Raw genomic sequence first — 26,713 nt, forward strand, 5'->3', positions numbered from 1 at the left:
GGAACGCGGTGCCCGCGGAGAGGGGGCGGCCCCAGGCGGTGCCGGAGGAGGGAGGCGGACGGGAGCTATCCCGGAGCAGTGACCATACGAGGCTGAAAAGTTTAAAAAAATATTTATTGATATGCTAAAAAAGAAGTGTGGAAAAATCATACAAAACTTCCCCACCCGACGTAACCTTTTCCTAGTGTTTTCCTGCAAATAAATTAAAAGCAGCCTAGAGCTGGGGGGGGTTACACTAGAGTTAGTATCCAGGACCACTGGAAAACTGCACAAGGAACGCGAGTGAGGGGCCGGGAGGGGCCGGGCTGCTGCATGGGGAGCTGGTCCTGCTCCCGTAGCACTCATGCCTTCCCAGGGCAATAACATCCCCGACTTTTGTTCTCAGAAAATAAAAGCAAACAAACAGCTGCAGTTTAAAGCAATTACAAGTGTCATACAGGACCGATTTGGCTCTCTCTTTAATTAAAACGTACAAATCAGAGCAGTGACTGGCACAAGTTACAAGAACAATTGTTTGTTTTCACCTATCTCAACTTTCTGTCAGTAAAACCTTTCTCCTGGCTCTGGAGCCCTTCACACGCAGCTCAGAAACTCAACACAAACCAAACCCCTAAATTATCTCCATCCCTCCGTGTACTCCTGGGGTTTTTTTGGTACAAAATATATATATAAAAATAGACTCAGTTTCTCGGGATGATGGCTGAATCGGCCACCTCTTCCAGTCCAATGGAAAACAACAAGGATGCTTAACTAGATTACGCCTGGGGAAAATATCCATTCACTATACAAATACTGCAGGACTTTCCACATCGGAAACCCCTTAGAAAATGACAAGTGACAAACCTTTAATTGCCTGTCTGACACCCGGCTGAACATGCCAACTCATAGCAGCAAACTCAAAAAAAAAAACAAAAAAAAAAAGGTAGAACTTGAATCCTAATAGTACATAACCAGGGTGTGCACCAACCAGGGGTCGTCCAACCCCTGTCCACCAAAGATTCCAGTAAATTACTCACAGGATGTGTCTTTGGGAGGCAAACTCCAGTGGGAACCGTGCATTCAACCCTTCCCCCCCCCCCCAGCGCTGCTGGGAGTGCCAAGATCCCAGAACACCAAGTGAGAAAGGGGCTGGGGAAGAAACGTAGGGTGAGATGGACAGAAAAAAATCCTGGATTATCATTTTCATATCGTTAGACCTTTGGAATTGAACCAGCTGGTGAGCAAAAGGCACAATAGCAAGTGGTGACAGCAGAGTCCTGTGCTGCTGGAGGGGACACGCCTGGGCAGGGTGGGTGGTGCAGGGGGTGCCCGGTGTTGGGATCCTTGTTCCCTTTGCCCAGGCAGGAGGCAGGAGCCAGGCCCTGCATGGAGGAACCCGTGGATGCTGAGAGAGCAGCTCTGGAGGGAGCAGCCAGCACTTCACCTGCGGTCACAGCTCATCTCCTACCCTGCCCTTTGGGTTTGGCCCTCCTTGGAGCATCTTCAGATGTCTTTCTCCCCCTTGGAGAAACCGATCCACAGATCCTATTGCAGGAAAGAGCATCCCTGCCAAGCCAGCTTCCCCTCTGGGGACATTGCTCAGCAGGGCTCTGCACAACAGCTGGAGTCCCACTGGGGACCAGGACCTCTCCCCACCGGTGTCACCACAGGACCCTGCGACCACCCTGCTTTGCATAGGCACAAACCTGTCGTGGGACCGGTGTCACAGACAGGGCTGGGATAAGGATGGTCCCAAAGGCACATTGTTGATCAGTCTGGAGTCACAAAGGCCGAGCAGCAAACATTTGGTGTGTGGGTGAGAGCCTCACCCCCATGCTCCCACTCCTTGATTCTTGTCCCAAAGCACTCATACCCCCAGCACACAGCACAGCACACACCGTGCCCGGGACACTGCTTTCTGCTGACACAGCCCAATGCTGCCTCGGAGCTTGTTGGGCAAAGTTACACTGGAAGGTAAACTGCACAGACTGCGACATTTTGGCATCACCTGAGAATGACCCCACTGCAGCCATGACCATGGGGGGCTGCTGCGCTGGGGGGTCAGAAGGACCTGTACCCCCAGATTGGTCCATGCATCCACACTCCTGTGTATGAAGATGCTGTGAGTGGCCCTGCCTGGGGCAAAGAGAAATGCTTACCCTGGTGCCAGGCCAGTCACCAGGTGACCCCCTAAGCAGTGACCTGCTGGTCAGGTGGAGGGCCTGAAGCACACAGGGGAGTGACAGGGCAGCCACCAGCCGTTCATCGCCCCCGAGACAAGGAGTCAGCATCAACAGAACCAGAATAACCTCAAATGCTACTAAACTCTGCCTGAACTGCTGCTAATTTTGGCTTGTAGGAGAAATTTGCAGTAGGTAAAAGGCTGCAGTGGAAAAGCCATTACTGGGTGCAATTGCAAGCCAGAAGGAGCACCCCAGCAGCAGGGGAAGGTGAACGGTTGCTCAGGTGCTCTGCTTCCGTGGGGAACAGTAGCTTGAGGTATCCACTGGCCTTAGCCCTTCTCCCTCTTCTCTCCTTTCCCACCACTCCAGACCTATGCAGGTGGCCTTGACCAGCTTCTGAGCATTCTGGAGAAAACCATGGATGATCAGTGTGAGTCTAACCCAGGCAGCAGCAGTCCTGGGTGTCCTGGTAGTCCCAGTACCAACCTACCTGCTGCTGGAAGGGTTCACATATTCTGCAAAGCTTCAAAAATATTCCCCAGCACGTCCCTGTGAGTGCCTGGAACCTTCTGAGCAGGACGTGGAGATGCTGGCAATGCCAGGATGAGGCAGAGGAGTGGTGTGGGGGCTCCCTGGGCTGCCCAGAAATTCAAGTTCCTCTGGAAGTCAAGTCCCTGAAGAGAAGCTGTTGGATCTTCATGGCCCTCAAGGCAGGACTTTCCTCCAGAAGAAAGGAGACACCCTCCAAAAAGACCTCTGCCACCTGTTCTGGTAGTGGCATCCAGGACTAAGATAGGACTTCACCTATCTTGGACTGGGGTTATTTCCCTCCCTCATGAAAAAAAAAATCCTTAAGAAAAAATGTAAACAATATTTCCCTATCAGCTGGAAACCACAACAGAAACGTTGTGGGTTTCCCATCATTGGAAATGACCTCGCCCAGGGGGGTGGCTGGGCTGAGCGTACCCTGAAAAACCCCCAAATGCAGCTGCCCCCCCCCCCCCCCCCCCCAGCCTCGAGGGCTGGGAGCAGCAGTTGCCTCATTTGGATTGACTTGCAGTTCCCCATGGCTCATAGACAGATCCACAGGAAGCCCAGAAGAGAATCTCCCAGTCCTCTCCCAGGTACAAGACCGTCCCACAGCAGCTCCACACCTCCCTGTGGCCAGCGAGCTGCAGACCTCGGCATCTGGTGTTTCAAAGCAAGGAGACCTGCGTGCAGTGAAGCCTGGCTCCAAACTGGCCAGCCTGACACCCCGGGCAGCACCGGTGCCACCGCTCCCAGAGAACGGCATCGACCACCACCACGTGGGGCACGGCTCCAGGAAAGGATGGAGAGAAGGTGGGGAGGAAATCTGGGACCCGCTGGCAGTTTGGAGTGGGTTTCACTGCGTTCTTGTCCAGCCTTTCCAGACACGAGTTCCAGCAGGTCTCACGAGGGCTCCATGTTCGCTTGAAGAAAAACAAAAAACCTGATGGAGGAGCTGAGCAAAGGTGAGGGTGAGGCTGAAGGATCCTCTCCCTCCTCTTACGCTCCCGGGATCAGTATTGCCGCAGGTTGAAGAACCCGACGCTGGTGGGGGACTCCTTGACCGTCACTGTGATCAGGTTAGCGGTGACATCGGTGACAAAGACGTGCTCGATCAGGCTGCGGGTGGGTTTCCAGTCCTGGCTGGTCTGGATGGAGACAGACATGTTCTGGCCCGCACCTGGGAGGGAAGCTGAATCCCGGTCCGAATCCGAGCTGGTGTCCTCGCCCGTGCTGGCTTCGGACAGGGCGGGGGCTTTGCGGCTCTCTGTGGCCGCGTGTCCCTCTTGAGCGCCAGCTGAGCCACCTTTGGCCGAGTCCCTGTCACCTGCCCGCTGTGTCTGCTTCTTGCTCTTGCCGCCGTCCCCCCCTGGGAGCGTGCCAGCACCGGCAGCGTTCAGCCCGGCCCCTGCCGCGCCGCCCTTGGCACCCTTGGCACCCGCGCTGCCACCAGAGCCCTTGGCCAGGGAGCCACACGGGTGCCGGGGGAGGCTGCTCCCGCTGGCCATGCTCGGCCCGTTTTTGACACTCTGCAGGTTCAGAGCCTGGAGGTTCAGCTCCTGGCTGGAGGCTGGCTGGATGCCGGCCCCGGACGAGCTCGATGGTGCCTTGCTGCCATTGGGCAGCATTTGGCCTCCAGCAGCAAACCCTGATTTCTGGATTTCCCCTCCGGCACTGCTGCCGCAAGCCTTTGCGGCTTTGGATCCCTGCACGTTCAGCCCCAGCTCCCCAGAGCCTTTCTGGCTCCTCATTTTTAAGTCCAGCCCTAAGCTGCCTTTACTGGCTGCCTGTGCCTTCAGTGCCAGCCTGCCCAGGGCCGAGCTCTCGGCTGCGCTCTGGCTTTGGGACATCCTGTTCATGTAGTGCACGATGGAGCTCTGCCAGCTGATGGCCTGGCTGGGGCTGGCCGAGCTGCTCTTCATCATGCTGGGCAGGTTTTCCACCGATGACCCCCCTGAGCTGAGCCCAGCCAAGGTGCCCGGTGGGTCCTTCAGCATAGCCGTGCCTGAGCCCTGCGTGCTGTGCTGGGGCTGCAGCTTCCCCACCAGCTTGGCACTGCCCCCCACCTCCTTCCGGCACGTTTTCAGCACCTTTGTCAGGTTCACGGTCCTTCGAGCTGCTTTCTGCTCTGGGGGAAGAGGTTTCCGGCCACGCTTCTTCCTGGAAGCGTCTTTTATGTCGGGCTTGGCCACCAGGATCTGAGCTTTCTTCTGAGGCACCGGGTGCGTCTCTCTGCTGCGGGGACCTCTCTTTGCTTCCAGATCACTCTCATCCTCTTCCTCAGAGGAGGAGGAAGAGGAGGATGTGGAGGAAGAGGAGCTACTTGACTTCATTTTTGCGGGCATCTCGGGTTCCTGCAAAGCAGCAGAAACAGGGAGAGTTAACAGCAAGGACCAAGGAATGGTTCTGGGCATTACAAACCCTCCAGGGTGGCCTGGCCAGGGGCCTCAGACACACACAGGTTCTCTCTCTGCATAGCTGACCTTCAGGGATCCTTCAGGCATGAGCTGTGTGCCTGAGGCCACCCCCCAGCCCCGGTGCCCTCCAAGGCCTGAGCCCCCCCAGAGCTGTCACAGCCGTGGGCTCCCACCAGTGCTGGCACTCACCACGTTCTTCCTGGGCCTGCCCCGGGGCCGCTTGCCCCTCTTCCGATTCTGCACTTCCTTTTCGTGTTCCCTGGAGAGAACAGGGATTAAAGATGATGTTCACAGTGAAGAAAAATACATCTGGGGGAACTGAGGCAGCCAGGTAGCGACCAGAGAGCATCCCTGTCTGCATCAGCAACATCCCTGCAGCTCCCAGCAGTCAGGCATGGACCACGCAGTGTTACCCATCCTAAACCTGCGCCTTTGCCAGTTCTTGGTGGGATTTGCCATTTTTGTGACATAAGGGGGTCAGGCAAAGGGAAAGATCTGCCCCCAGCCCTGCTAAGCCTTCCTTTGGTTATGCCCCTGCTGTGCTGAGCTTCCATGCTCAGAGTGGGAAAAGCAAAGGCATTCCCTGGAAACTCAGGGAGTTCCCTGCTTTGCTGGACTCTCCTGCACCTCCTGGTCTGCCCATGGTGGCCCGGGCTGGAGTGCAGGGACATTTCAGGTCACTCTATTAATTTCCTAGTTCTGTTTAAATGGGATGGAGTTCAGATGTGTGGTTAGGGTTCCCCGTGAGGGTGGGCAGGCCCTGGCACAGGCTGCCCCATCCACGGTAATGTCCAAGGCCAGGTTGGACAGTACTTGGAACAACCTGGGACAGTGGAAATGATAGGGTGGATTGAGGAGAGCTTTAAGATCCCTCCTAATCCAAAGCTTTCTCTACGATTTTCTTCCAGATTTTATTTCCCTCACCCTCCACAAATTGACTTTAATTCCTCACAAGCCCGGGCACCATCTTCCCTCAGGGGTCTGTGGCCACCCCCCAAGCACAGCCGAGGTCCTTGAGCCCAGGATGGGGACCGGGAGCCCCAGGTCTGTGTCTGTGCCACGTTCCCAGAGCCCTGCTGGGCCATAAACCCTCGGTGTTCGTCCGGCCAGGGCAGAGCTCCTCCAGGTAGACCTGGACCGTGACTCCCGGGACAAACAAAAGGGCCTGGCCACAAAGAGCCCCGCCAGCTCCAGGCTGTTGTTTCCAACAGCTTCCACCACACGTGCAGCCAATTAGAAGTTAATTGACTTTACAGTTTGCTTAGAAATATTTAGAGTTTGCTCACTTCTTTTGGAAAGCCAGGAGCAGCCGGGGGTCCAGGATGTTCTCCTCAGGCTCCCAGCTGTTGTGCCTGCAACAGGGGACACGCACCGGGTGAGAGCAGGGGCCGGACCCCGCCTCGGGCTCCGGCACCGGGGGCTTCACCGAGCGACACCCGGGCCTGGCACGGGCCGGGACATGCCCGTACCGGGGGCCGGCACAGCCGGGGGGCGGGCAGGGGAGAGAGGCCGGGGGAGGGAGATCGGGAAGGGGGCGGCCACGCCGCCGCGGGGCGAGGCGAGCCCCGCGCATCCCGGGGGAGCTCCGGTCTCAGCAGAGCGGGCGAGGGGCGCGGGGCCGGCACAGCCGGGGGGCTGCGGAGATTCCGGGGGGGGGGGGGGGGGTAAGGACCGAGCCGGGAGGGGCGGGGGGGGGTCGCGGAGCCCCACGCGGTGGCGGGGAGGGCTCGGTCGCTGCCGCGCTTATTTGTAAACAAAAGGAGCGGCACGACCCAAACAAAAGCGGCCGGGCGGGCGGTACCCGCGCCCCGCTCCGCTCCGCATGGTTCCGCGATCCGCGCAGCCCCGCTCCGCGCCCCGCACCGCTCCGCGCCCCGCACCGCCCTGCTCACTTGGAGGACCAGCCTCGCCACTTGACCAGGTACTCCAGCTTGCCCTGCGGAGAGAGACGGGGAGAGGCGTGTTAGCGGCGGCGGGGGGTGCGGGGGGAGCGGGGGGTGCGGGGACGGCGGCTCCCACCTTGCGGAGCCGCTTGCTGAGGATGCACTCGGCGGCGAAGACCTGCTCTCCCACGCTGCTCAGCTCCTCCATGGCCCCGGCCCCGCGCACACCCCCGCGCACTCACAACACAAGGGGAGCCCCCGGGCGCGCCCCCGACGGCGGCCGCGCGCGCTCCGACCCCCCCCCCACCCCCCCCCCAGGATCCACGCGCGCCCCCCGGCACAATACGGCGGAGGGGTGTGGGGTGGGGGGTCCCCAAATTCCCCGCCGGCCAATGGGGAGCAGGGGGCGGGGCGATCCGGCGTGGGGGGTGGGGGGAGGCATTGTCTGTGTGCGACCCCTCCTCTTCCTCCCGCGCGGGGGCGGCCGCTGCCCGGCCGGAGCGGGGACAATGGGGTGGCCTTTGTTTCCCCGGGCAGCGCGGGGGGCTTCCCTGGCCGGCCCCGCGGGGGATCCCCCCGGTCCGACCCCGCCAGGGGTTCCTGCTGCGAGGACCCGGGCGCCGAGTCCCCTGCCCGGGGTCCCTCCTGGGGACAAAGCACCCTGGGGATGGAGCAGCCTGTCCTCGCCGGTCCCCGCCGGGCCGGAACAGGCGGCGGCAGCGCCGGCACGTTTCGGTTCTAAAATAGTTGATTATAATAGAATAAAGGATTTCCCAGGGGGGTGGGCCGGCCGTGACCCTCGCGCGGTGCCGGCTCGCAGCTCGGTACCGCCCGGCTCACGATCCCTCCCGAGCCGCGCTACCGGGGGTGCGGCGGCACCGCACGCACCGAGGCGTGCGGGGCTGCGTGAGGAGCCGCTGCACGGCGGTTGTGCGCTGTGGGCGTGGAAGGATGAAATATGGTGCTTTACAGGCATGGAAGAAGATGAGTCAGCACCTCAGGGAGTTCTCCTCCGCGGGCCCGGAGCCTGCCGGTAGCCGTGCGGGAGCCGCAGGGATATGAATTGCCGGGTGCCCGCGGCGCGCAGGGACTGAGCAGGAGCCGGACGGGCCATGGGGTGTCCTGCGTGGGGCCTCGCCCGCACCCCGGGCACTGCCGTCTCCGGTAAGCGATGCCGGGTTTAGCGATGCCGGGTTGGTTTAGCGATGCCGGGTTTAGAAAAGCATTTGGAGCCGCAGCGGGTGCTTTGGGCTGTCCCCGCTGCGGGGGGAATGTCATCACGGGGGACCCTCTCTGAGGGAATGAGAAGCTGGACGCTTCGTCAGGGAGCGGGACTGGCTGGGGCGTGCGGGATAGGGACGTGTTTGGGGTGCTGGGTCCGTGCCAGGGGGTTGTCCTGGGTCGGGCGCTGTCACCTTTCATTGTTTTCTTTTGGCAATTACCGTGGCCGTTCACTGACGAGAAGAGCCGTAGGAGCGTTTCTTTAGCCGAAGGTGACACAGAATTATAACACAGCGCCGCACTTTTTGTTTGAGTTCATTTACCTTCTGCCAGCTGGGCTCTTTGTGTGCGACACCTCTTAGATTTTAGAAGAAGCCCTGTGTGAGCTCTCATCGCCGTGTGCCTGAGCTGTGCACAGACATCCCGGCACCACGGCCGTGTGGGTGCACCCGAGGGATGAGGAGCAGCTGGGGCTCTCCTGGCTGCAGGGATTGGGCTCGGAGAGGTGAATGAGCCCTGATTTGGGGGGATGCCGGGTGAGCTCCTCTGCCAGCCGCCCCTCAGTGCTGTTGTTCCTGTGCTTCCCACGGGGATGCAGGGCTAGGGTCGCTGTTCTCTCCCTTCCCGGGGCCAAGAAGGGAAGGCCGTGTGAGTGAAGAGGCTCCATCTGGTGTCTGCTGAGCTGGCGAGGGGCTGGGGGTCAGAAATGGGAGCAGCCCTTGACATTCATGTCTTTTTAGGGACCACAGCGTTTGTCCCTGGCTGTGCCATCGGCATTGTCCCTGGGCCCCTGTAGGGATTCTCATCCCTAATGCTGCTCAGCCCCCATGCCACGTGTCCTGCTCCTGCTGAGGGTGGAAAGGACTGTGCTGCTCCCTGGGCTGGAAATCTCCTTTTTCTCTCCCAGGGATTTACTGAAAACTGATCCTGGACAGTGCCGGGGCCGCCATGGGCTCCATGCTTTTTACCTGGGATGTCCTGTTCCGCTTGGTCAGCCAGAGGAGACCATCCCAGCCCCGGAGCTTCCCTGGGCATTGCTGGTTGGAGCTGCCTCTGGGGCTGCCCCAGATGGGGCTGCTGGCTGGGGCAGGATGAGATGCCTTCCTGCTGCTGCCAAAACTGTGGCTCCACCTGTGAGTGCCTTTTTGATGAATTCAGTGTTTCCCGTCCCTGACAGGGACTTCACCCTTTTGGAAAAACTCAGCAACACGCACTGAATAACTTGGCCCCACACTCCCACCAAGCAAAGTCAGAGCGAGGCCAATAAATTCACCAATCACCGTGAAAACAGTCGTCATCTTAAAAATGAGAGCCAGACCCCTGAACTAATCTGATGGAACATGGTTTTGTAGCTTTCCCCAAGTACGCCAGGCATCCCAGGAATGCCGTGCGTCCTGTGTTATGTCTGTAGCAGGGGCTGTCAGGCTGAAGTGGGGTTTGATGTCGAAGGAAGGGACGTGGAACCGAGTCCTCTTTGCCTGTTGAGGGGGAAAGGGCCGTGCTGCAGCTCCCTGGACTGGAAATCTCCCTCCGTTCTATACCCAGGGGTTTACTGGGAATGAGTTCTGGTCACCCCTGAGCTGCTGTGGGCTCTGTGATTTCTGCCCATCCTGCCAGGCTTAGAGAGGCCATGGCTGTGCTCCGGGGGCTTGCGGAGCAAGGAGCCCTGGCCTGGTGGGTGCAGGGTGGGGGTCAAGGTCCAGGATGGGGATCAAGGCTGTGGGTGTTCCCATAGGGCTCGTGGCCTCTTTTTTGGTGCTGGTTCCCCCCAAAGCCGGTGCACGGCAGGGGTGCCCCGTTCCCTGCAGTGCCACGGGACCCCCATGGCAGTGGCGCTGGGGATGCCTGGGGAGGTGCGGGCCGGCCCAGGCAACAGCCGGGCCATGGTGGCCATTGTGGGCAAATGGTGGCTGTTGTCCCCAAGGCATCAGCCAATCAAAGCACAGGGATCTGCATAGCATTTGGGTACTGCAGCCGGGATGGAGCGGGGCAGCTTCCAGGGTGGGGTGGGTGGCCAGGGACCACGTCCTGCCTGGGTCCTGTGGCCCTGGGCGGGAGTCAGAGGGACGTGTTCCACACCCAGACCAGGCATTTTGGGAGGCAGCAGTGTCCCCACACACCGTGTGCCATAAATAAATACGTGTCCTTGGATGTTTGTTGTTATGTTCCCATCCCGGAGTGGTCGGGACCCCTGGGCAGCGAGCAGCTTCCCAGTGCAGGAAAAAGAAAAGGAAGCAAATGGTGTGGAAATGCATGGCAAATTGGGATGGAATACACAGCGGGGCTCTCCCTGCTGCGTGACCCCCAGCTCGGGCAGGGGGGCGGTGGGGAATGAATTACGTGGGGATGGGAGGGAGGAGATGCGGGGATCGGGCAGCGACTGTGTCCAGGCTGGGATTTGGCCTTTGCCATCGGGAAACGATTGGTGAAAATGTCCCGCATTGCCAATGCACGAGGTGCGAGGAGCCACGGGAAGGGCTGGGGAAGACTCAAAGAACACGTAAAATTCGGCGGTTCTGGGTTTGCCTTGGAAGAGGCTGAGCTAGACATGGCTCCTGGGCTCCAGGATGGCTCCAGGAGCCGGTTTAGGTTCTGAGTGACTGCGGGGTTGGAACTCGCACCCATAGAGGGGAGGATCCCTCTCATCTGTCTGGCCTGGGACACGGGAGCATCCGTCAGCCCGGGGCACGTGCTCAGGGGCAGGAGGGATTTCGGTGTGTGGCGTGGGTCTCCAGGGCATCCCTTGGAGCATCCCTGCGCCCTGTGCTGCACGGGGGGTGCTGGGGAGCGCCCCGGGCCCGGCGGCAGCCGCGGGTGGCTCCCGGCTTTGTCCCTCAGGACCGAGGAGCAGATCCCTCCCCGGGGAGCCACCGGGGCACTGGATGGCCCCGGGGCTGGTGGCCGCGGGTGCCGCGGGTTTGGGGAGATGCTCCGGGCCGGGGTTTTACCGTGAGCCGCTTCCCCCGCCCGTGCCGGGAGATCGGGGGGGCGCTGAGCGCGGCTCGGGAGCCCTCGGCCGCCGGCTGCCGGTACTGCACCGGGACTGTACCGGGACAGCACCGGGACTGTACCGGGACTTGTACCGGTACTGCACCGGGACTGTACCGGGACTGTACCGGGACTGTACCGGGACTGCACCGGGACTGTACCGGGACTTGTACCGGTACTGCACCGGGACTGTACCGGGACTTGTACCGGGACTTGTACCGGGACTGCACCGGGACTGTACCGGGACTGTACCGGGACTGTACCGGGACTTGTACCGGTACTGCACCGGGACTGTACCGGGACTGTACCGGGACTGTACCGGGACTGCACCGGGACTGTACCGGGACTTGTACCGGTACTGCACCGGGACTGTACCGGGACTTGTACCGGGACTTGTACCGGTACTGCACCGGGACTGTACCGGGACTTGTACCGGGACTTGTACCGGGACTGTACCGGGACTGCACCGGGACTGTACCGGGACTTGTACCGGGACTGCACCGGGACTGTACCGGGACTGTACCGGGACTGTACCGGGACTGTACTGGAACTGCACCGGGATTGTACCGGGATTGTACCGGGATTGTACCGGGATTGTACCAGGATTGTACCGGGACTGCACCGGGACTGCACCGGGACTGTACCGGGACATTGGGGCACGGGGACACAGGGACACTGGTACTACACCGGGACATTGGGACACCGGCAGGACGGGCGGCAGCAGGAGATGTGTACAGGGGGATGGAGGAACAGGACCAGGATCCCCCCAACTCCTGCGTGCTCAGAGCACAGGGTCGGAGCGTGAGCCATGCTGGAAATGGATCAAATTCTGTGTCCGGCTACATTTGGCTGCCCCGTGTGCAAGCGGCCACACTGAGCTGTGTCTCATGGCAAACCCTGCACCTGAAGGCAATGGAAACCTTCCTGCAGGGATATGTCAGGGTTCAACCTTTCTCCAGGATGGTCCCTTCCTCACCACGGATTTTTCTGGCAGAGCTCTGTCTCACCCAAATGCTGCTGGTGGACTCAGGAACTCAATTCCTGCTCCCAGCTGAGGAAAAATCGGCTCTCAGATGAGGATTTGTGTCAGGAGGTTGATCACCACAATGCTCCATGTTCCCTGCGTGGTCTGGGAATGAGACTGGGAGTAGCTCTATGAGCACTGTAGCTTCTCAGTACTTAAAGGTTTATAAAAAAGAGGGAGTGTGACATTTTAAATGGGCAGAGAGGGATAGGACAGGGAAGTGGTTTTAAGCTTCAGAGAGAAGAGATTTAGGTTAAATGTTAGGAGGAAATTCTTCCCTGTGAAGGTGGGCAGGCCCTGGCAGAAGGTGCCTGGAGAAGCTGTGGCTGCCCCTGGATCCCTGGAAGTGTCCTAGGCCGGGTTGGACACTTAGAGCAGCCTGGGACAGTGGAAGGTGGATGCACTGGTGAAAGCACTGGATGTGCTTTGAGGTCCCTTCCAACCTAAACCATTCCATGGGTTTGTGATCCTGCTCTGCGCCTACTGGGCACCCTGGCATGAGGACAGAGCCTGGGACCAGTGGGTACCATCTCTGCAGGCTCTGCCAGGATCTCCAGGACACCAACTTCCCAAGAGAGCAGGCTGTCCCTGCCTGTAGAGTGTGCTGACCTGCAGGGAGGCCCCAAGGTCACCAGCAGGAGAACGGGAAAGGTTCCAGAGCACTCCTGTCATTAATATCAATTTCAATGGCGTGCACAGCACTGGCCACACTCCCCTTTCAGAGCCTCCCTGCAGCTGCCGCCGCCCTGACCCCCACCCCAGCAGTTTCAAGCCAAACATTTTCTTCCTGTTTTTCTGAGGGTGCGGCTCTTGTTTCATCTCGTTGGGTGAAGCCGATGCACTGAGCGAGTCTCTATGGCAACAGATGTTTATCGAGCCCCTGAGATGAGGCACAGGGCTGGGGAAAGGCACCGCAGCATCTGGAGAGGTCTGGGGGTGCTGGGATGCCACGCTGGAAGGGCTGGTGTGGGGCTGCTGGACGGGAGGTGTCTTGCTCCCTGTCCCCTAAGCCCCAGCCTGGCTGAAGGACCCTGGGCTGCTTCCTGCACAGGGAGGTTTGGATTTGTGCAGGGGCTTTTAGCTCAGCCCTGCTGTGGAGAGGTCCCCGGAGCCTGGCACAACACCCAGGCTCTGCCAGCCCTGGCTCAGGAATCACAGGGCTGTTTGCTGTGACCTGGGGGGTCCTGGCTCCGGCTCTGCCACATTCCCTGTCTCTCCAGAACACATCAGTGTCCCTCCCAAAGCTGCCAGGAGCTGACTTGGCTGCAGCTGGGGCAGATCTCAGCAGTTCTGCCATGGAGCAGTGCAGCCAGGCCCATCCTGCCTGCAGGTTTGCTGCTCAGGGGTGCATAGGTGGCATTTCCCAGATCTGTCCGCAGCCACAAAGCACAGAAAGACAAGCAGGATGGTGCTGAGGGCACCTAGGGCTCTTGGGGCAGGAGCTGGAAGTGCTGATTGATTTTGGGACGCTTCTGAGGCTTCCAGGCTGGGGGTGCCATGGCCAGCCCCACACTGTGGCCACCACAGACGAGTTCGGGGGGTCCTCTCTGTGTCCTGGGCAGGTCCAGGATGAGAGAGTCCACCCTGGGTGGGGCCTGGTGCCTTCCAGGGAGGTTCCCAGCACGCTCAGAACCCCATTTTAATTAGGTTGTACACTCAATATGTATCAGCTGTCTCTGCTCCAAACCCATCCTGGAGCTGTTCTGCCTCCCACGTTTGGGGTGAGGCAAACATGGGGTGACCGGGTCAGGCCAGACATCAGTGCCACCTTCCACAGCAGTGCATCCTGGTGTCACCCCAAAGTTTGGGACAGGCATCTCTTCCCTGGGGACTCAGCCATGCCAGAGGAGCGCAGCTCAGTAATTTAGAGAGGTTTTGGGAACTTCGTGCGGTTCCCTGAGCCTGGCTCTGGTTGTCTTTGTGAGCCATGCCCTTCCCCATCTTGCCATGTGTTCTGGTAGAGTTTCCTGGAGCTTCGGGGCTGCCGGGACAGGAGAGCACAGCACTGCTGGTGCTTGGTTCACGTCTCTGCAGCCTGGAGGTGTCGAACTGGATCAGGAGTGACTCTTTCTGGTGGTTCTCTGGACAAACTTGCACTGTGGAGGCAAGTGACAAACTCTGGCCTTGCAGCCACACACAGCCACCTGCAGAGCCCCCAGTAGTGAAGGATTCACCCCTCGTGGTTGCTCATGCCAGGGCCCAGACCTGGCTGCACACCGAGGACAGGGGGGACAGGACAAGGGGCAGCGGCAGGGTCCAAGAGGGTGCCCACCCCTTCTCTTCAGCCCGGCCCATGCCCTGGTGGTGTCAGGGCACACAGTCCTGTCTGAGGTGTGAAGCCCCTGCTGTGACCCGCAGGGAGCAGTTTGGGGGGGCTCCACAGACGGACGAAGCCCGGGGAGACCACGCCCAAACGTGGCCCGTGTTTGCCTGGGTGAGGGTCCTGCCGGGGGTCCTTGGGGTCGGTTACCTGGTGGGGGTTAGAAAACTCCTCCCCGGCATCCCAGAACCAGAGCGAGTCCCAGGATCAGCGGCAGCTTCTTGGCGGGATGGAGGGAACCCGAACCTGCGGTGCCGAGAGGGAGGTGAGTGCCAGCCGGGACACCGGTACTGTCACCTCCCGCCACCCACTCTGCTCCCTCCACCAGGCCGGGGGCAGCTCCGCCCGCTGCCGGGGACACGGTGATCCCTGCCCGGCTACCGAGCGCGGGGGGCAAGCGGCGGCGGGGGGGTCACGGCCCGGTGCCCGGAGCCGGCGGGAGCGGCGGCGGCCGCCAGGTGTCGCTGTTCCCGCGGGAATCCGGGTGGAGCGATCCCGGTGCGCTCCCGGTGCGCTCCCGGTGCGATCCCGGTGTGATCCCGGTGCGCTCCCGGTGCGCTCCCGGTGCGATCCCGGTGCGCTCCCGGTGTGATCCCTGTGTGATCCCGGTGCGCTCCCGGTGCGCTCCCGGTGTGCTCCCTTTGTGATCCCGGTGTGCTCCCGGTGCGCTCCCGGTGTGATCCCTGTGTGATCCCGGTGCGATCCCGGTGCGCTCCCGGTGCGCTCCCGGTGTGCTCCCGGTGCGATCCCGGTGCGATCCCGGTGCGATCCCGGTGCGCTCCCGGTGTGCTCCCGGTGCGATCCCGGTGCGATCCCGGTGTGCTCCCGGTGCGCTCCCGGTGTGCTCCCGGTGCGCTCCCGGTGCGCTCCCGGTGCGCTCCCGGTGTGCTCCCGGTGCGATCCCGGTGCGCTCCCGGTGCGATCCCGGTGCACACTGCCATTCCCAGCCAGTGCCTGCTGCCACTCTCACTGTCCCCCACGAGTCCCAGTGCTCACCATTGCTCCCAGGCTTTGTCGGTCCAGTCGGTTCCATCGGTTCACGCAGCATGGCCTTGGTGACCTCCAGGGAGCCGTCGTGGGGCTCAGGGGTGATGCCCAGCAGCTCGCAGAGGAGGGCGTAGACATTGACGCTTTCGAAGGGCTCCACCACCAGCCCCTTCTTGAAGGCAGGTCCCACAGCACGGAAAATGGTTTTCATGTTCAAGGCCTCATTGTCAAACCCGTGTTCCCCTTTATTGAACTGGACCTTGTACCTCTGCAGGGGAGAGCAGCAACGTGAGCACCCCAAGCCCTCTGCCCCCACCTCTCCCACCTTGTGTGCCACGTTCTGCAGCTGCAGGGTTTGATGGTCTGGTTGGTTCCTTTCAGTTTTGGAAGATGATCTGTTAGTGTTGAACTCTGCAGAAGCTGGAGGCTCCTCTAGACACTGTTCTCAAGCAATTACATCCTGCAAGTTCCCTCCCTAAATGCTGGCACATCTGAATTTTGTTGTACTGAGGAGCTTCCAACAGGAAGTTCCCTGCTGGCCTTGGTGCTGGGCCTTCCCTTAAGTCAGGCTAGGAGAGGATCCTGCAATGGATATTCTGCATTCATGCAATTCCTACTCCAAGGTTTCTGGATACTTTCTCTTCTCAAAAGCAGAGAAGGTTTTTTACACAAAGAGCTGGAATTTGTATCTGTGTGTATGGAGGCTAATTAGCACAAAGGCCTAAAGCTGGGCATGTGCTGGGGTGCTGTGAGAGGGAGAGGAGGGAGAGGCACATCCCAAAGGACAGTAGGACGTGGCTGATCCCCCATGGACCTTACCCCATGGATCACATAGCCTGGATCGCTGTACAACAGGAGCGGGGTGATCCGGGAATGGTTGGCGTAATGGAATCTCTTTGGGAACTCTTCTTTCTTGTAAACATGCAGTTTTGGGTGGGCATTTTTCAGGACTGAGTACACATGCTCCAATTTGCCTTCTTTTGGCACCAGGAGTCCATTTGGTCCATAATCTAAGAGTTCAAAGTCGAGGTCTTTGAAGGTGAAGTTGCTCACGGTGCTGATGTGAATCTCGTCGGTTTTTATCACGGTCTCCATGCCGTGGTCAGACGTGATGATGAGGTTGAGGGTTGATTCCAGGCCGCTTTCCTGGATACGCTGCCTCAAGTAACCCACAGTTCTGTCCACCTGCTCGATCATGGTTTTCCTCTGTGTGGATTCAGGGCCAAACTTGTGTCCTGAGGAGTCTGGCTCCCCGAAGTAGAGCGTGATGAAGTCGAGGTTCTCCACTGTGAACCATTCCATGACTGTGTCGATGCTCTGCCTCCAGTTGGTCTCATTGCTGTAGTTGAACAGTGCGGGTTCCACCAACTTCTTGTACACTTCTTCCCCTTGGTATTTTGCTTTGGTTCCAGGGAAGTGGATAGAGCCTGTCTTCAAACCCTGTGAGGGGAGGCAATCCATAAACTCACCTGAACTCTCTCGGCAGCATTCTTCCATCTGTCAGTGCAGCCACCTCCTAACACGATTCGTTCACTCAGTCCCCAATGTCTACCTCTGCCTCTAATGAGGTTTTTTTGCTCATTGCCAATTAGAAGTGATTAATTGAAAGCACTGCCCTTACATCTGGTTCCTCACTGTGTTTCAACACCAGTTAAAACTTTGGAACCAGTGACCCATTTGCACCTTGCATGGACCCTCTGGCTGTTGACCATCAAGACATTCAGGTGTGTTTTACTGAAGTCAGAGGAGCCAATTTGGAAGGTAAATGTGGGCAAAGCTCTTGGGCCGGGTTTCATGTCCTGCCTCAAAGCCGGATTCAGAGCCTGCTGGGCTTGCTGCAGTTCCCAGGGGACAGGGGAGTGGCCCCTAACGCTGCCACCCAAGTGCCCTGGTGTGCCTCGGGGTATGGAGCTCCCAGGCTCAGGATGTTCCCTGAGGAACTGGCTGAGGCTTCTTTAAACAGGAATAGGATAACCTGCTTTATTAATGTCTTAATAAAGCTGAAATGCATCTATTATTTTTTGCTATTTTTAGTAGAATGATCATAATTATTCCTGCCAGTGTCGGGAGATTTCAGTTTTTTTTGCTGTTCTAATTAGCCTGACGTTCACAGGGAGGCTGGGAACTCTCTGGCCACTGGGGATCGTGGCTTGCCTGGAGCTTTTCCTGGAGGGTGGCAGCTTGGATGGCTCTGTGCAGGGTCTGTGCAGGGTCTGTGCTGCACTTGCCTGTCTCTGGGCAGTGATCCAGATGGGGAGGCTGCCGTTGTCCCACCAGCTGCTGATGCCCTGTGTGGTGTAGTAGGGCAGTTTCACGCCTGTTTTGGTGTCGAACCACATGTTATGGATCACCCCGTGGTTCTCCAGGTACCGCCCTGTGGGAGAGGAGAGGAGAGGAGAGGAGAGGAGAGGAGAGGAGAGGAGAGGAGAGGAGAGGAGAGGAGAGGAGAGGAGAGGAGAGGAGAGGAGAGGAGAGGAGAGGAGAGGAGAGGAGAGGAGAGGAGAGGAGAGGAGAGGAGAGGAGAGGAGAGGAGAGGAGAGGAGAGGAGAGGAGAGGAGAGGAGAGGAGGAGGTGAGCCAGGCTGTGCTGGGGGGTCTCACTCCCACACTGGCTCTAGGGCTGGCTTTGGGCAGAGGGGACCTTTGGCCTCCCCTTCCTCTTCCATTCCTACCCCTGCCCTCTGCCAAGTGGGGTCTTAGGGCAGGGAGGGAGATGCTGAGGGAGTTCTGCCTGCTGTGTGGGTTAGGTGGTGTCTGGTGGGTCTCACCTGGACCCAGCCAGGCACTGGCAGCACCTGTGGTCATTCCTGCCCTCTGGGCACGGGCAGGTTCCCCATGTCCTGTGTTTATTTAATCACATGGTGTTTCGAGGTCAGTGGGCACAGGGTTCCATTAGAAGGGAGGGATGCACTTGTACTCTTACATTTTGTGCTATTTTTATTATTCTGGTCCCAAAGACTGTGCAGTCCTTCTGCATCATATCCCCATCCTCCCTTGTATTGATGCTGCCTCCCTGCTTTTGCCCATCAGCAGATTTCATTAGCATGCTCCACTCTTTTATGCCAAGGTTATTAATTAAAATCTTAAATAAGATTGGCTCCAAAATCGATTCTTCAGGAATTCCCCTGGTGCCCTCCCTTCAGCTTGACAATCTCCTCTCAGCATCCACTCTGTCCTCGTCCTGTAGCCTCTCACTTCCCCACATTACAGATTTTGTACTAATCTTCATCTTCTCCATCTTAACTAATGATTTCCCATGTGGCACTGTATCAAATGCACTACTGAAGTCCAGAAAGATTAAATTTAGAGCACCTCTCTTGTTTAAAAAATAATTTATCTTATCAAAGGAGGCTATGGAGTTGGTCTGGTGTTATTTACCTTTGATAAATACAGTTTCAGTTCATGGATATCCCATAATGGCTTGAGTTGGGAGGGGCCTTAAAAACCGCCCCACTCCACCTCTCTGCCATGGGCAGGGACTTTCCACCAGACCAGGCTGACTCCATCCTTGGGCGTTTCCTGGGATGAAGCAATCTGGGGAATCAGGGAAGAATTTCTTTGTATCTAGTTTAAATCTACCGTGTCTGCATCTCTTGCCTTGTCTGCTCTGAAGCTCTGTGCGCTGCTGGGTCGGGACACCTCCTGACCTCGTGTCTTTCACTGACCCATGAGCCTCGACCCTGCCCTTCCCCAGCCCCCGTGCTCCGGTGGCCCGGGGCACTCACCGGTCAGCAGCGTGAAGTGGCACGGGCTGGTGAGGGTGACGAAGGCAGGAGTCATGTACTTGGCCTTCACCCCGTCCGCAGCCATCGTGTCCAGGTTGGGGGTGTCCACATCCTGGTCGTAGTTCCACCGAAAGCCATCAAAGGACACCAGGAGGAGTTTGCTGCGGGTGGGCGCCTGCTGCAGGGGGATGCATCTTCCTGAGGACAGGGCAGCACAGAGGAGCCCCAGTGACAGCAGCATCTTCATGCCCTTGAACTGGAGCAGCCCAGGTGTCCGGGGAGCTCGCATTAATACGTTCAGGATGGGACTAAGTTCGGTCCTTATCTAATCTTGCAGTTGCTGATGGGGTGTGTGTGGCTTCAGGCAGCATTTGGTATCAGAACAACTGTCTCTTGTTTGTCTCTCTGCAGTAGATTATCTTAAAGTTCCTTCTAGATCATACATCAGCATCTTTCCCCAGCGGTGCTGCTGTTCTGGGTGTGTGAGCAGGGAGGTTGCTGGCTTGGTGGGAGGCTGGGAACCCTCCTCCACAGCCCCCCATCCCTCCCAGCCCATCGTGCTGTCCTTTGCCTGCTCCTGGCTCTCGTTGCCCTGCTCTGTGGTCAGCAGTTCAGCCCCAGAAGGCAGCTCACACCCCAGGACTTCTTGTCCACCTTGACATGGAGGCTCAGAGGTTCAGGGAGGTGCTTGGATTTACCCACTTGGCTTTGCTGAGCTGCTCACTGGAGAAGGAGGCTCTTCCTTGGATCCTGACCGTGCATCAGCCCCCGGAGATGCTCCTGAGGATGCTCCCAGCTCTGAAGCTCCCGTGTCTCATCAGCCCAGCTCCCACTGCCCTGCTGCTCACCATGGGTGACCCTCATCCGCTCGTGCACTGCTGAGCTTTGCTGTATCAGCATCCCATCATATCAATATCTGCTGCTTTATGGCTTCTCTGGGGTTTAACCATTGCTGACGACTCATTTCTCAGAAAAACTGAGTTTAAGGCTTTTGTAGAGTTATGTAACAGAGGTTGCCTTGGTTCCCTGGGCTCTGAACTCACAACCTTTATGTCTTTGCTGATCTCCTTCTGCTCAGGTTGCAGATTTGTTCCTTGGTGCTTTGCTTCCTAATTGCCTGGCACCCTCTCCTCACCAAGATCGGTCTCCACCTGCTTTTCCCATCCCTGTCTGGGATCATTCCTTGATGTTTCTCCCTAAGACTGAGCTGGGTAGATGAGTTTTAGGCACATGGGTTTGTTCTTCCCAGATGGAATGACAAACTCTTTCTAGTCCTGAGCATCCCATGCATTCCCAGCTGGACTGATTTGTCGGGGGGGCGTTGGTGTCTCTTCCAGTCTGGGTGTTTGCCCAGTGGGACATGGGATAATGTTGCAAGGACACTGTGAGAGGTCCAAGAGATCCTCAGGGCTGGCACCAGCTGGGAGTGCAGTTAGGCTTTTGCAGGTAATGGGAACGCTGGGGTGGATCCTGCCCTGAGCCCCCAGCCCCGTGATCCAAGCCCTGAGCCAACCCTTGGCTAACAGAGGGCACAGAGTGGGTGCTGAGCTAACGGCACCCCAGCACTTGTGTCTGCCACCCCAGCACTGCCCTCCCCCTGCTCAGTGTGCCTCCTGCCACCCCAGCACCTTCTCTGCCAGCCCAGCACCAATGTTTACTCGAGGAACTCTTCTTTATCTGCATGTGCTGCCCTGGTTTTGATATTGTCCTTCCATGAGGACAGAGCCTCCTGGCAGCACCGAGGGTTTAAAGGGCTCATGATAAAGATGTTATCACTTGCCAAGCTCAGGGAAGGTCCTAAATATTCCGGTGGTGTTCTGAGGTGGGTCACCAAGTCCCTGAGCCAGTGCTAACAGTGCGGGAAGGTGCTGATAACGTATCGTGTCCATCGGCTCCTCCTGGGGAGGGAAGAGACCAGCGGGAAGGATGCATTCTGCTAATCTCTGAGGAATATTCGATGTCAGGAGAGTTTCAAGGCACATTTTGATACCAGTATCTGAGGAGCATGAGGCACAGATAAAGAGCATGACCTTTGGCCACGCTGCCTGGAGACACTGCGAGCTCCAGCTGAAAGGGCTGATTTTGCACTAACAATGCCCCAGACACTGGTTCTGTGTGTGGATGTGCCCAAGGGGCTGCTCTGGATCCACCACATCCCTGCTCAGCATCCTCTGGAGCACCAGCTCCGTGCTGCTGGCACCAACCCTGCATGCTTGGAAACCCCCTTGAGAACAGGCAAGGAGCTCCAAGGGCACCATACAGGAACAAAGGATTTCAGACAACTAACCAATGTGATTAAGCAGAAGCTTCACTTTATTGTTTACCTTATGCCCTACTTACACATTCTAAAACTACTGTCCAAGTGATCACACATTAATTGACTGGTGCCTGTATCTTGTCCACGAGCTCTGCACGCACCGTGCAGGAAATGTGATTGGTTACAGTCTAGTGCTTCACCACCCTTCTTTATCTTAGTTCTTACAATATTGGTATTCTGTTTTCCAGCTTATTCTTTCCCAGTTTAGCACAATTTATGTTTCAGTAGTCTTGATGAATTCCAGAGTGCTTCGTAAGCGTAGGTAAAAATGGTTTGGCTGGTGCAGCTGGTATAAACTGTATATAAACTGGTATAAACTGGCCTAGGCTGTTCAAACACCTTGCTACAGCAGCACAGGCTGTCAGCCCTGTCCCTGCAAAGGCTGCTGGGGCTGACACTCCATCCTGCACTTGTGCACCAATTAGCTCTGTGAACACTGATGAAGGGGTTAAAAATGGAGAACACGAGCCCAGAGGAATCTCCTGCCAGGGGATCTGTCCTGCTTCCAGGAGGGTGATGTGCTGAGCACCCCATGGGCAAACCTGCAGCTCCCTGTGGCATGTGGGTGCACGGGCAGTGCTGAGCACCAAGGGCTGGATAAGCTCCTCAGCGTTACTGAAACCTCTGTGCCAGCACCGTGTGGTTCACGCCAGTTAATGTGGTTAATGAACCACACTGATGAACAGAACCAGGAGTGCTGTAGCTGTGGGGATCTGGGGGACCGTGGGGGGAGCTGTGTGGAGCTGTTGGGGGTGGGATGTACCTGGGCAGGTGTGTGGTGTGATGGGTGTGCACCGAGGAGCAGGGCAGCACTGACGGGGTGTTGGATGGAACCAGGAGCAGCTCTTGGCCCGAGCCCTGAAGCAGATGGAGGGAGGAAGGTGCTCCAGCCAAGCTGCTTGGAAGGGCTGGAAAGGAGGAAGGAGTTGGGAAAAGCAGCTTTGAGTTCTGGGGGGGCTCTTTGAGCGGGACCTGGCTGCCAGTACCGGCAGGCTGGAGTTTGACTCTTACCCCTGAGGGGCTGCCGTGGGAGCTGTGGGGTGTCCCGGCAGCTCTGTCCGGAGAGCTGCACTCACTCTCCAGCCTGGGGGTGGCTGAAGAGACCCCAGAAATGGCCCCTTTCCCTCAGCCCCTGCAGGGAAGGGTCGGGCAGTGCCAGCGGGGCTGCGGCAGTCGGCGAGGAACCTGCTACGGCCGGGGGGCTCGGAGGGACCCCGGGAGGGACCCCGGGAGGGACCCCCGACCCCCCAAGCGCGGCCGGGCCGGCAGGGGGCGCTGAGCGGCCGCGGCGGGGGCGGGCGAGAGCGGGGGGGTCCCGGGAGCGGCGGGGCTGGGATGGAACGGGAATAGAGCGGGGATGGAACGGGAATAGAGCGGGGATGGAACGGGAATAGAGCGGGGATGGAGCAGGGGATGGAGCAGGGGATGGAGCAGGGGATGGAGCAGGGGATGGAGCAGGGATGGAGCTGAGGATGGAGCAGGGATGGAGCAGGGATGGAGCAGGGGATGGAGCAGGGATGGAGCTGAGGATGGAGCAGAGATGGAGCAGGGGATGGAGCAGGGATGGAGCAGGGATGGAGCTGAGGATGGAGCAGGGATGGAGCAGGGGATGGAGCTGGGATGGAGCAGGGGATGGAGCAGGGGATGGAGCTGGGATGGAGCTGAGGATGGAGCAGGGATGGAGCAGGGGATGGAGCTGGGATGGAGCAGGGATGGAGCAGGGGATGGAGCTGGGATGGAGCAGGGATGGAGCAGGGATGGAGCAGGGATGGAGCAGGGGATGGAGCCCGTGTCCAGAGCAGCAGAAGGGCCCAGAGCACCTCCAGGGATCGGGGGTGGAATTTCACCGCACTGGGAGAAGGGAGCCCACCCACCCGTGGTGATTCCCGGGGCTCAGCCTGCAGCCCATGGCCTGAGCTCCTCTTTCTGCTCCTTGGTGGGGCCTGAGCCCTGTGGAGCAGAGCAGGGTCAGCCTTGTGGCTGCAGCCTGGCTCTGCTCTCCACCTGGGAGCCTTCCTGTGCAGCTTGGTTAATCCCGGCATCGACCGCTCCATCTGGGCCTGTGGCTCTTCCTCAGCTTGCTTAGCTAATGGCTGTGTCTGCCTCCCATTGATCCTCAGCTGCAGAGCTCATTGATTAAGTACATTTCTTATTACACTTAATGGTATTTTACTCCTCTCTGTGCTTCCCTCGTGCCAGCTGCTCACCCTGCACCTGCAGGGAGGAGAATTCCTCTGCCCAGAGAACCCCTGCTCCGTGCTGGCCCTGCTCTCCTCCCCCCAGCCACCACCCTGGCTGCCCTTTCTCCTGCTCTCCCTGCCTGCCTCTTCCTCCTGGCCGGGGCAGTGCCTCTGCTTGCTCTCTGCCCTTCTTTGCTCCCTGGTCCCTGCTCCCATGCAGGGCTGATTTTCTCCCATGCGGGTCCTGCAAGTGGCACAGCCGTGCCAGGGTGAGAGGCAGTGCCCAAGGAAGGCACCGTGCTCTCCCCTCACCGACACCTCCACGCTCACCACATGCTCCTTGCTCCATGCCTCACCTCCTTTCAACTCTCTTGCATGCATCATTCAAAAGCCTTAACATTATTTGGCATAAAATATTTACTGAACTGAGCTTTTTGCAAATATTCCCCTCCATTATTTTCCATCCTTTTGGGAGCAGACACTGCTTCTCCTGCGCTCTCAAATGGCTTCTCTTAAATAATACAGCAAGAACATACGAACACCCAGTAGCCTTTCCCTTTCTCCTGAAATACCCATAAATGTAACAGTGTCACCAATCCATTATGGCCACACCAGGACTCAGGAGCACCCAGCAGTGCAGGCTCTGCCTGAGGAATCACCTCACTGCTGGGAGTGGGACAGACAGGGAAGGTGCTCTGGAAGAGAGCAGAAATACAGGAAAAGGTCTGGCACGATGCACAGCATTAATATTAATTAAAAAATGTTCCTTTCAGAAGGGACAGCTAAAGCTTAGCAGAGAGAGAGTGAAGGAATGAGCACTCCCAGTCTGCTCCCCACGAGGATGCTGGGTCAAATGCTTGAGACAGAATTCCCTCCAGCAGGGAATTGGCTGGTTCTGGGGGGCAGCCTGGGACACGGGGTGCCCAGAGACACATCCTCTTGTGGGCAGCGGGATGGGCACATCCTAAAGAAGGGGATATGGAATTTTAGGAGCCCCCTGGAGCCATCCCATCTGGAGAGGCTCAGCGGGTCTCTGCTGTCCTGGGCAAAGGCTTCTGGTGCTCTCGGGCTTTTGTGTCTGTTTTCTTCTGACAAGGGAGAGCGGTTTCGAGCTGAAAGAGAGCGGGTTTGGGTTAGGTGCGGGACAAAACTTCCCTGTGGGAAGCGGGGATGGAGCCTGGGAGCTCTGACCTGAGCCAGGGCCGGGCTGAGCCCGCACAGCGCTGCTGCTCCGTCATTCCCTGCCCCACGGGACCCGGCTCTGAGCATCCCCGGCTCAGCCTGGGCTGGGCTGGCCGTGGGCTCCGGTCACGGCGGCTTGGGACCCGCCTGTGTGTCAGCGAGCCCCGTTTAAGCGTTCCACGTTCCAGCCGAGCGAGCAGCCTTTTCTCTGTAATGCGGGCAAATCCCCGCTCCTGCGGAGCCGTTAATTGATTTCCCTTCCCGGCGCTCCCGCCCGTGGCTGTGCTGACACTCTCCTGCCCGCGCTCCCGTCAGCGCCTGCGACAGCACATCCTGAAATTATTGATAAACACTCATCGGGGCTGGAGCCTGGGAAATTGCCAGCAACCCCAGCGGGTTTCTCTCTTGCCAGCATCATTTTTCTTGATGACAGCATGTTTCGAACTTTGGCAGGGAGGGGACAGGGCTTCCTGATAACTTTTGTTGTTGTTGTTTTATGCATTGGTAGTTTTAAAAGATCCCTGCAAAGAGCTGAGTGGAGACGCTGGGGAGCAAATGCCTGTGATTATCTCTGTCCTCCACCCAACCCCACAGAGAGCTGTGCTGGGCTGGCTTCTACTCAGAGCTCTGCTCTCACAGCCAGCCCTGCTCCTCCATCCCACTCAGTGCCTCTCCAAGCTCGGGAATTCTTGATCCCAACCTCAAGGATCCCTGTTTTTTCCTGAAGTCCTCTGCTCCTGCCGGCTGTTACCCTGTGCAGAGCCGGAACAGTCCTTGTCACCACGGAGCCGGACTGCTGTGCCAGAGGGCAAAAGCCACCTCACATTCCCTGAGCTGGCCCGGCACTGGTGCTGTCCCAGCTCACACAGCACACACACACACACGTGTGGGGGCACCTTGGGTCTCTCGCTGGGGCTCCTTCTGGAGCTCGGAGCATTTTTCTCTCTGCGAGCTCTGCTAATTAGTGGGAGGTTGTGGATCGGGAACAGGGGGAAGTGTCCTTCTGTGGTTCTGGCACTAGAAATAATTGAGCCATGTTTCACCTATGGCCAATCTAGTTCTGTTCACATCTTGATATTTTTGTCTTAATAGCTTGGGGATGCTGCTGCATCCCTTGGATTCACAGCCATGTCCAGAGCTTTTCAGTAATCCCTGGATTTTGTACTCTCTTGCTGACTGGCTGCTGATTTCTTCTTAGTTTGTGCTTCAGCTCCTGCAGGGAGGAGCTGATTTCAGCCAAGCTGTGTTTCCCTCTGTGCCAATATTGTCCAGCCCCTGCTGGGCAGCCGAGTGCCGGGGCAGTGGCTGCAGGAGCAGACCTGGGCAGGGCAGGGCATTGCTCCAGTGGAGTGGGATCCCGGGGAATGCCTGAGGAGCTCATTCCAGCACAGCCCAGTGCTCTGCAGGGCACAGTCGGGATGGGAGCAGCTCCTGGGCCTCAGGGGGTACCCGCTGTGCCCCACGCCAACACTGTGCCAGGGCTGTGCCAGGGCTGTGCCAGGGTTGTGCCAGGGTTGTGCCAGGGCTGTGCCAACACTGTGCCAGGGCTGTGCCAACACTGTGCCAGGGCTGTGCCAGGGCTGTGCCAGGGCTGTGCCAGGGTTGTGCCAGGGTTGTGCCAGGGCTGTGCCAACACTGTGCCAGGGCTGTGCCAGGGTTGTGCCAGGGCTGTGCCAGGGCTGTGCCAACACTGTGCCAAGGCTGTGCCAGGGCTGTGCCAGGGTTGTGCCAGGGCTGTGCCAACACTGTGCCAGGGCTGTGCCAGGGTTGTGCCAGGGTT

At 58.4% G+C, this 26,713-nt stretch overlaps 2 protein-coding genes across 2 annotated transcripts; both read right to left on the reverse strand.

The window, feature by feature from the left end:
- Window positions 1-3,703: 3,703 nt before the first annotated feature.
- CBX2 (chromobox 2) lies at window positions 3,704-7,198 on the reverse strand. Its single transcript, XM_062506505.1, has 5 exons — window positions 7,127-7,198; window positions 7,000-7,043; window positions 6,394-6,459; window positions 5,297-5,366; window positions 3,704-5,044 (listed from the first exon to the last, which is right to left on the reverse strand). The coding sequence occupies exons 1-5, from the start codon at window positions 7,196-7,198 to the stop codon at window positions 3,704-3,706; spliced, it is 1,593 nt and encodes a 530-aa protein (XP_062362489.1).
- A 7,505-nt stretch (window positions 7,199-14,703) lies between these two features.
- On the reverse strand, window positions 14,704-19,501 carry ENPP7 (ectonucleotide pyrophosphatase/phosphodiesterase 7). The gene is made up of 5 exons (XM_062506464.1): window positions 19,255-19,501; window positions 17,759-17,904; window positions 16,350-16,970; window positions 15,585-15,798; window positions 14,704-14,789 (listed from the first exon to the last, which is right to left on the reverse strand). Exons 1-5 carry the CDS (start codon window positions 19,499-19,501, stop codon window positions 14,704-14,706), a joined length of 1,314 nt encoding a protein of 437 aa, XP_062362448.1.
- Between the last annotated feature and the right edge of the window lie 7,212 nt (window positions 19,502-26,713).

This window comes from Cinclus cinclus, chromosome 20 (assembly GCF_963662255.1).
Source record: "Cinclus cinclus chromosome 20, bCinCin1.1, whole genome shotgun sequence".
Classification (NCBI taxonomy): domain Eukaryota; kingdom Metazoa; phylum Chordata; class Aves; order Passeriformes; family Cinclidae; genus Cinclus; species Cinclus cinclus.

Excerpts from the sequence above, each read along its gene's own strand:
- CBX2 (XM_062506505.1), bottom strand. The coding sequence starts at position 7,198 with ATGGAGGAGCTGAGCAGCGTGGGAGAGCAGGTCTTCGCCGCCGAGTGC. Across the intron at positions 7,044-7,126 it reads TCAGCAAGCGGCTCCGCAAG|GGCAAGCTGGAGTACCTGGT; the intron begins GTGGGAGCCGCC and ends CTCTCTCCGCAG. Across the intron at positions 5,367-6,393 it reads CTCCTGGCTTTCCAAAAGAA|GGAACACGAAAAGGAAGTGC; the intron begins GTGAGCAAACTC and ends TGTTCTCTCCAG.
- ENPP7 (XM_062506464.1), bottom strand. The coding sequence starts at position 19,501 with ATGAAGATGCTGCTGTCACTGGGGCTCCTCTGTGCTGCCCTGTCCTCA. Across the intron at positions 17,905-19,254 it reads CCACTTCACGCTGCTGACCG|GGCGGTACCTGGAGAACCAC; the intron begins GTGAGTGCCCCG and ends CCTCTCCCACAG. Across the intron at positions 16,971-17,758 it reads GGATCACTGCCCAGAGACAG|GGTTTGAAGACAGGCTCTAT; the intron begins GCAAGTGCAGCA and ends CTCCCCTCACAG.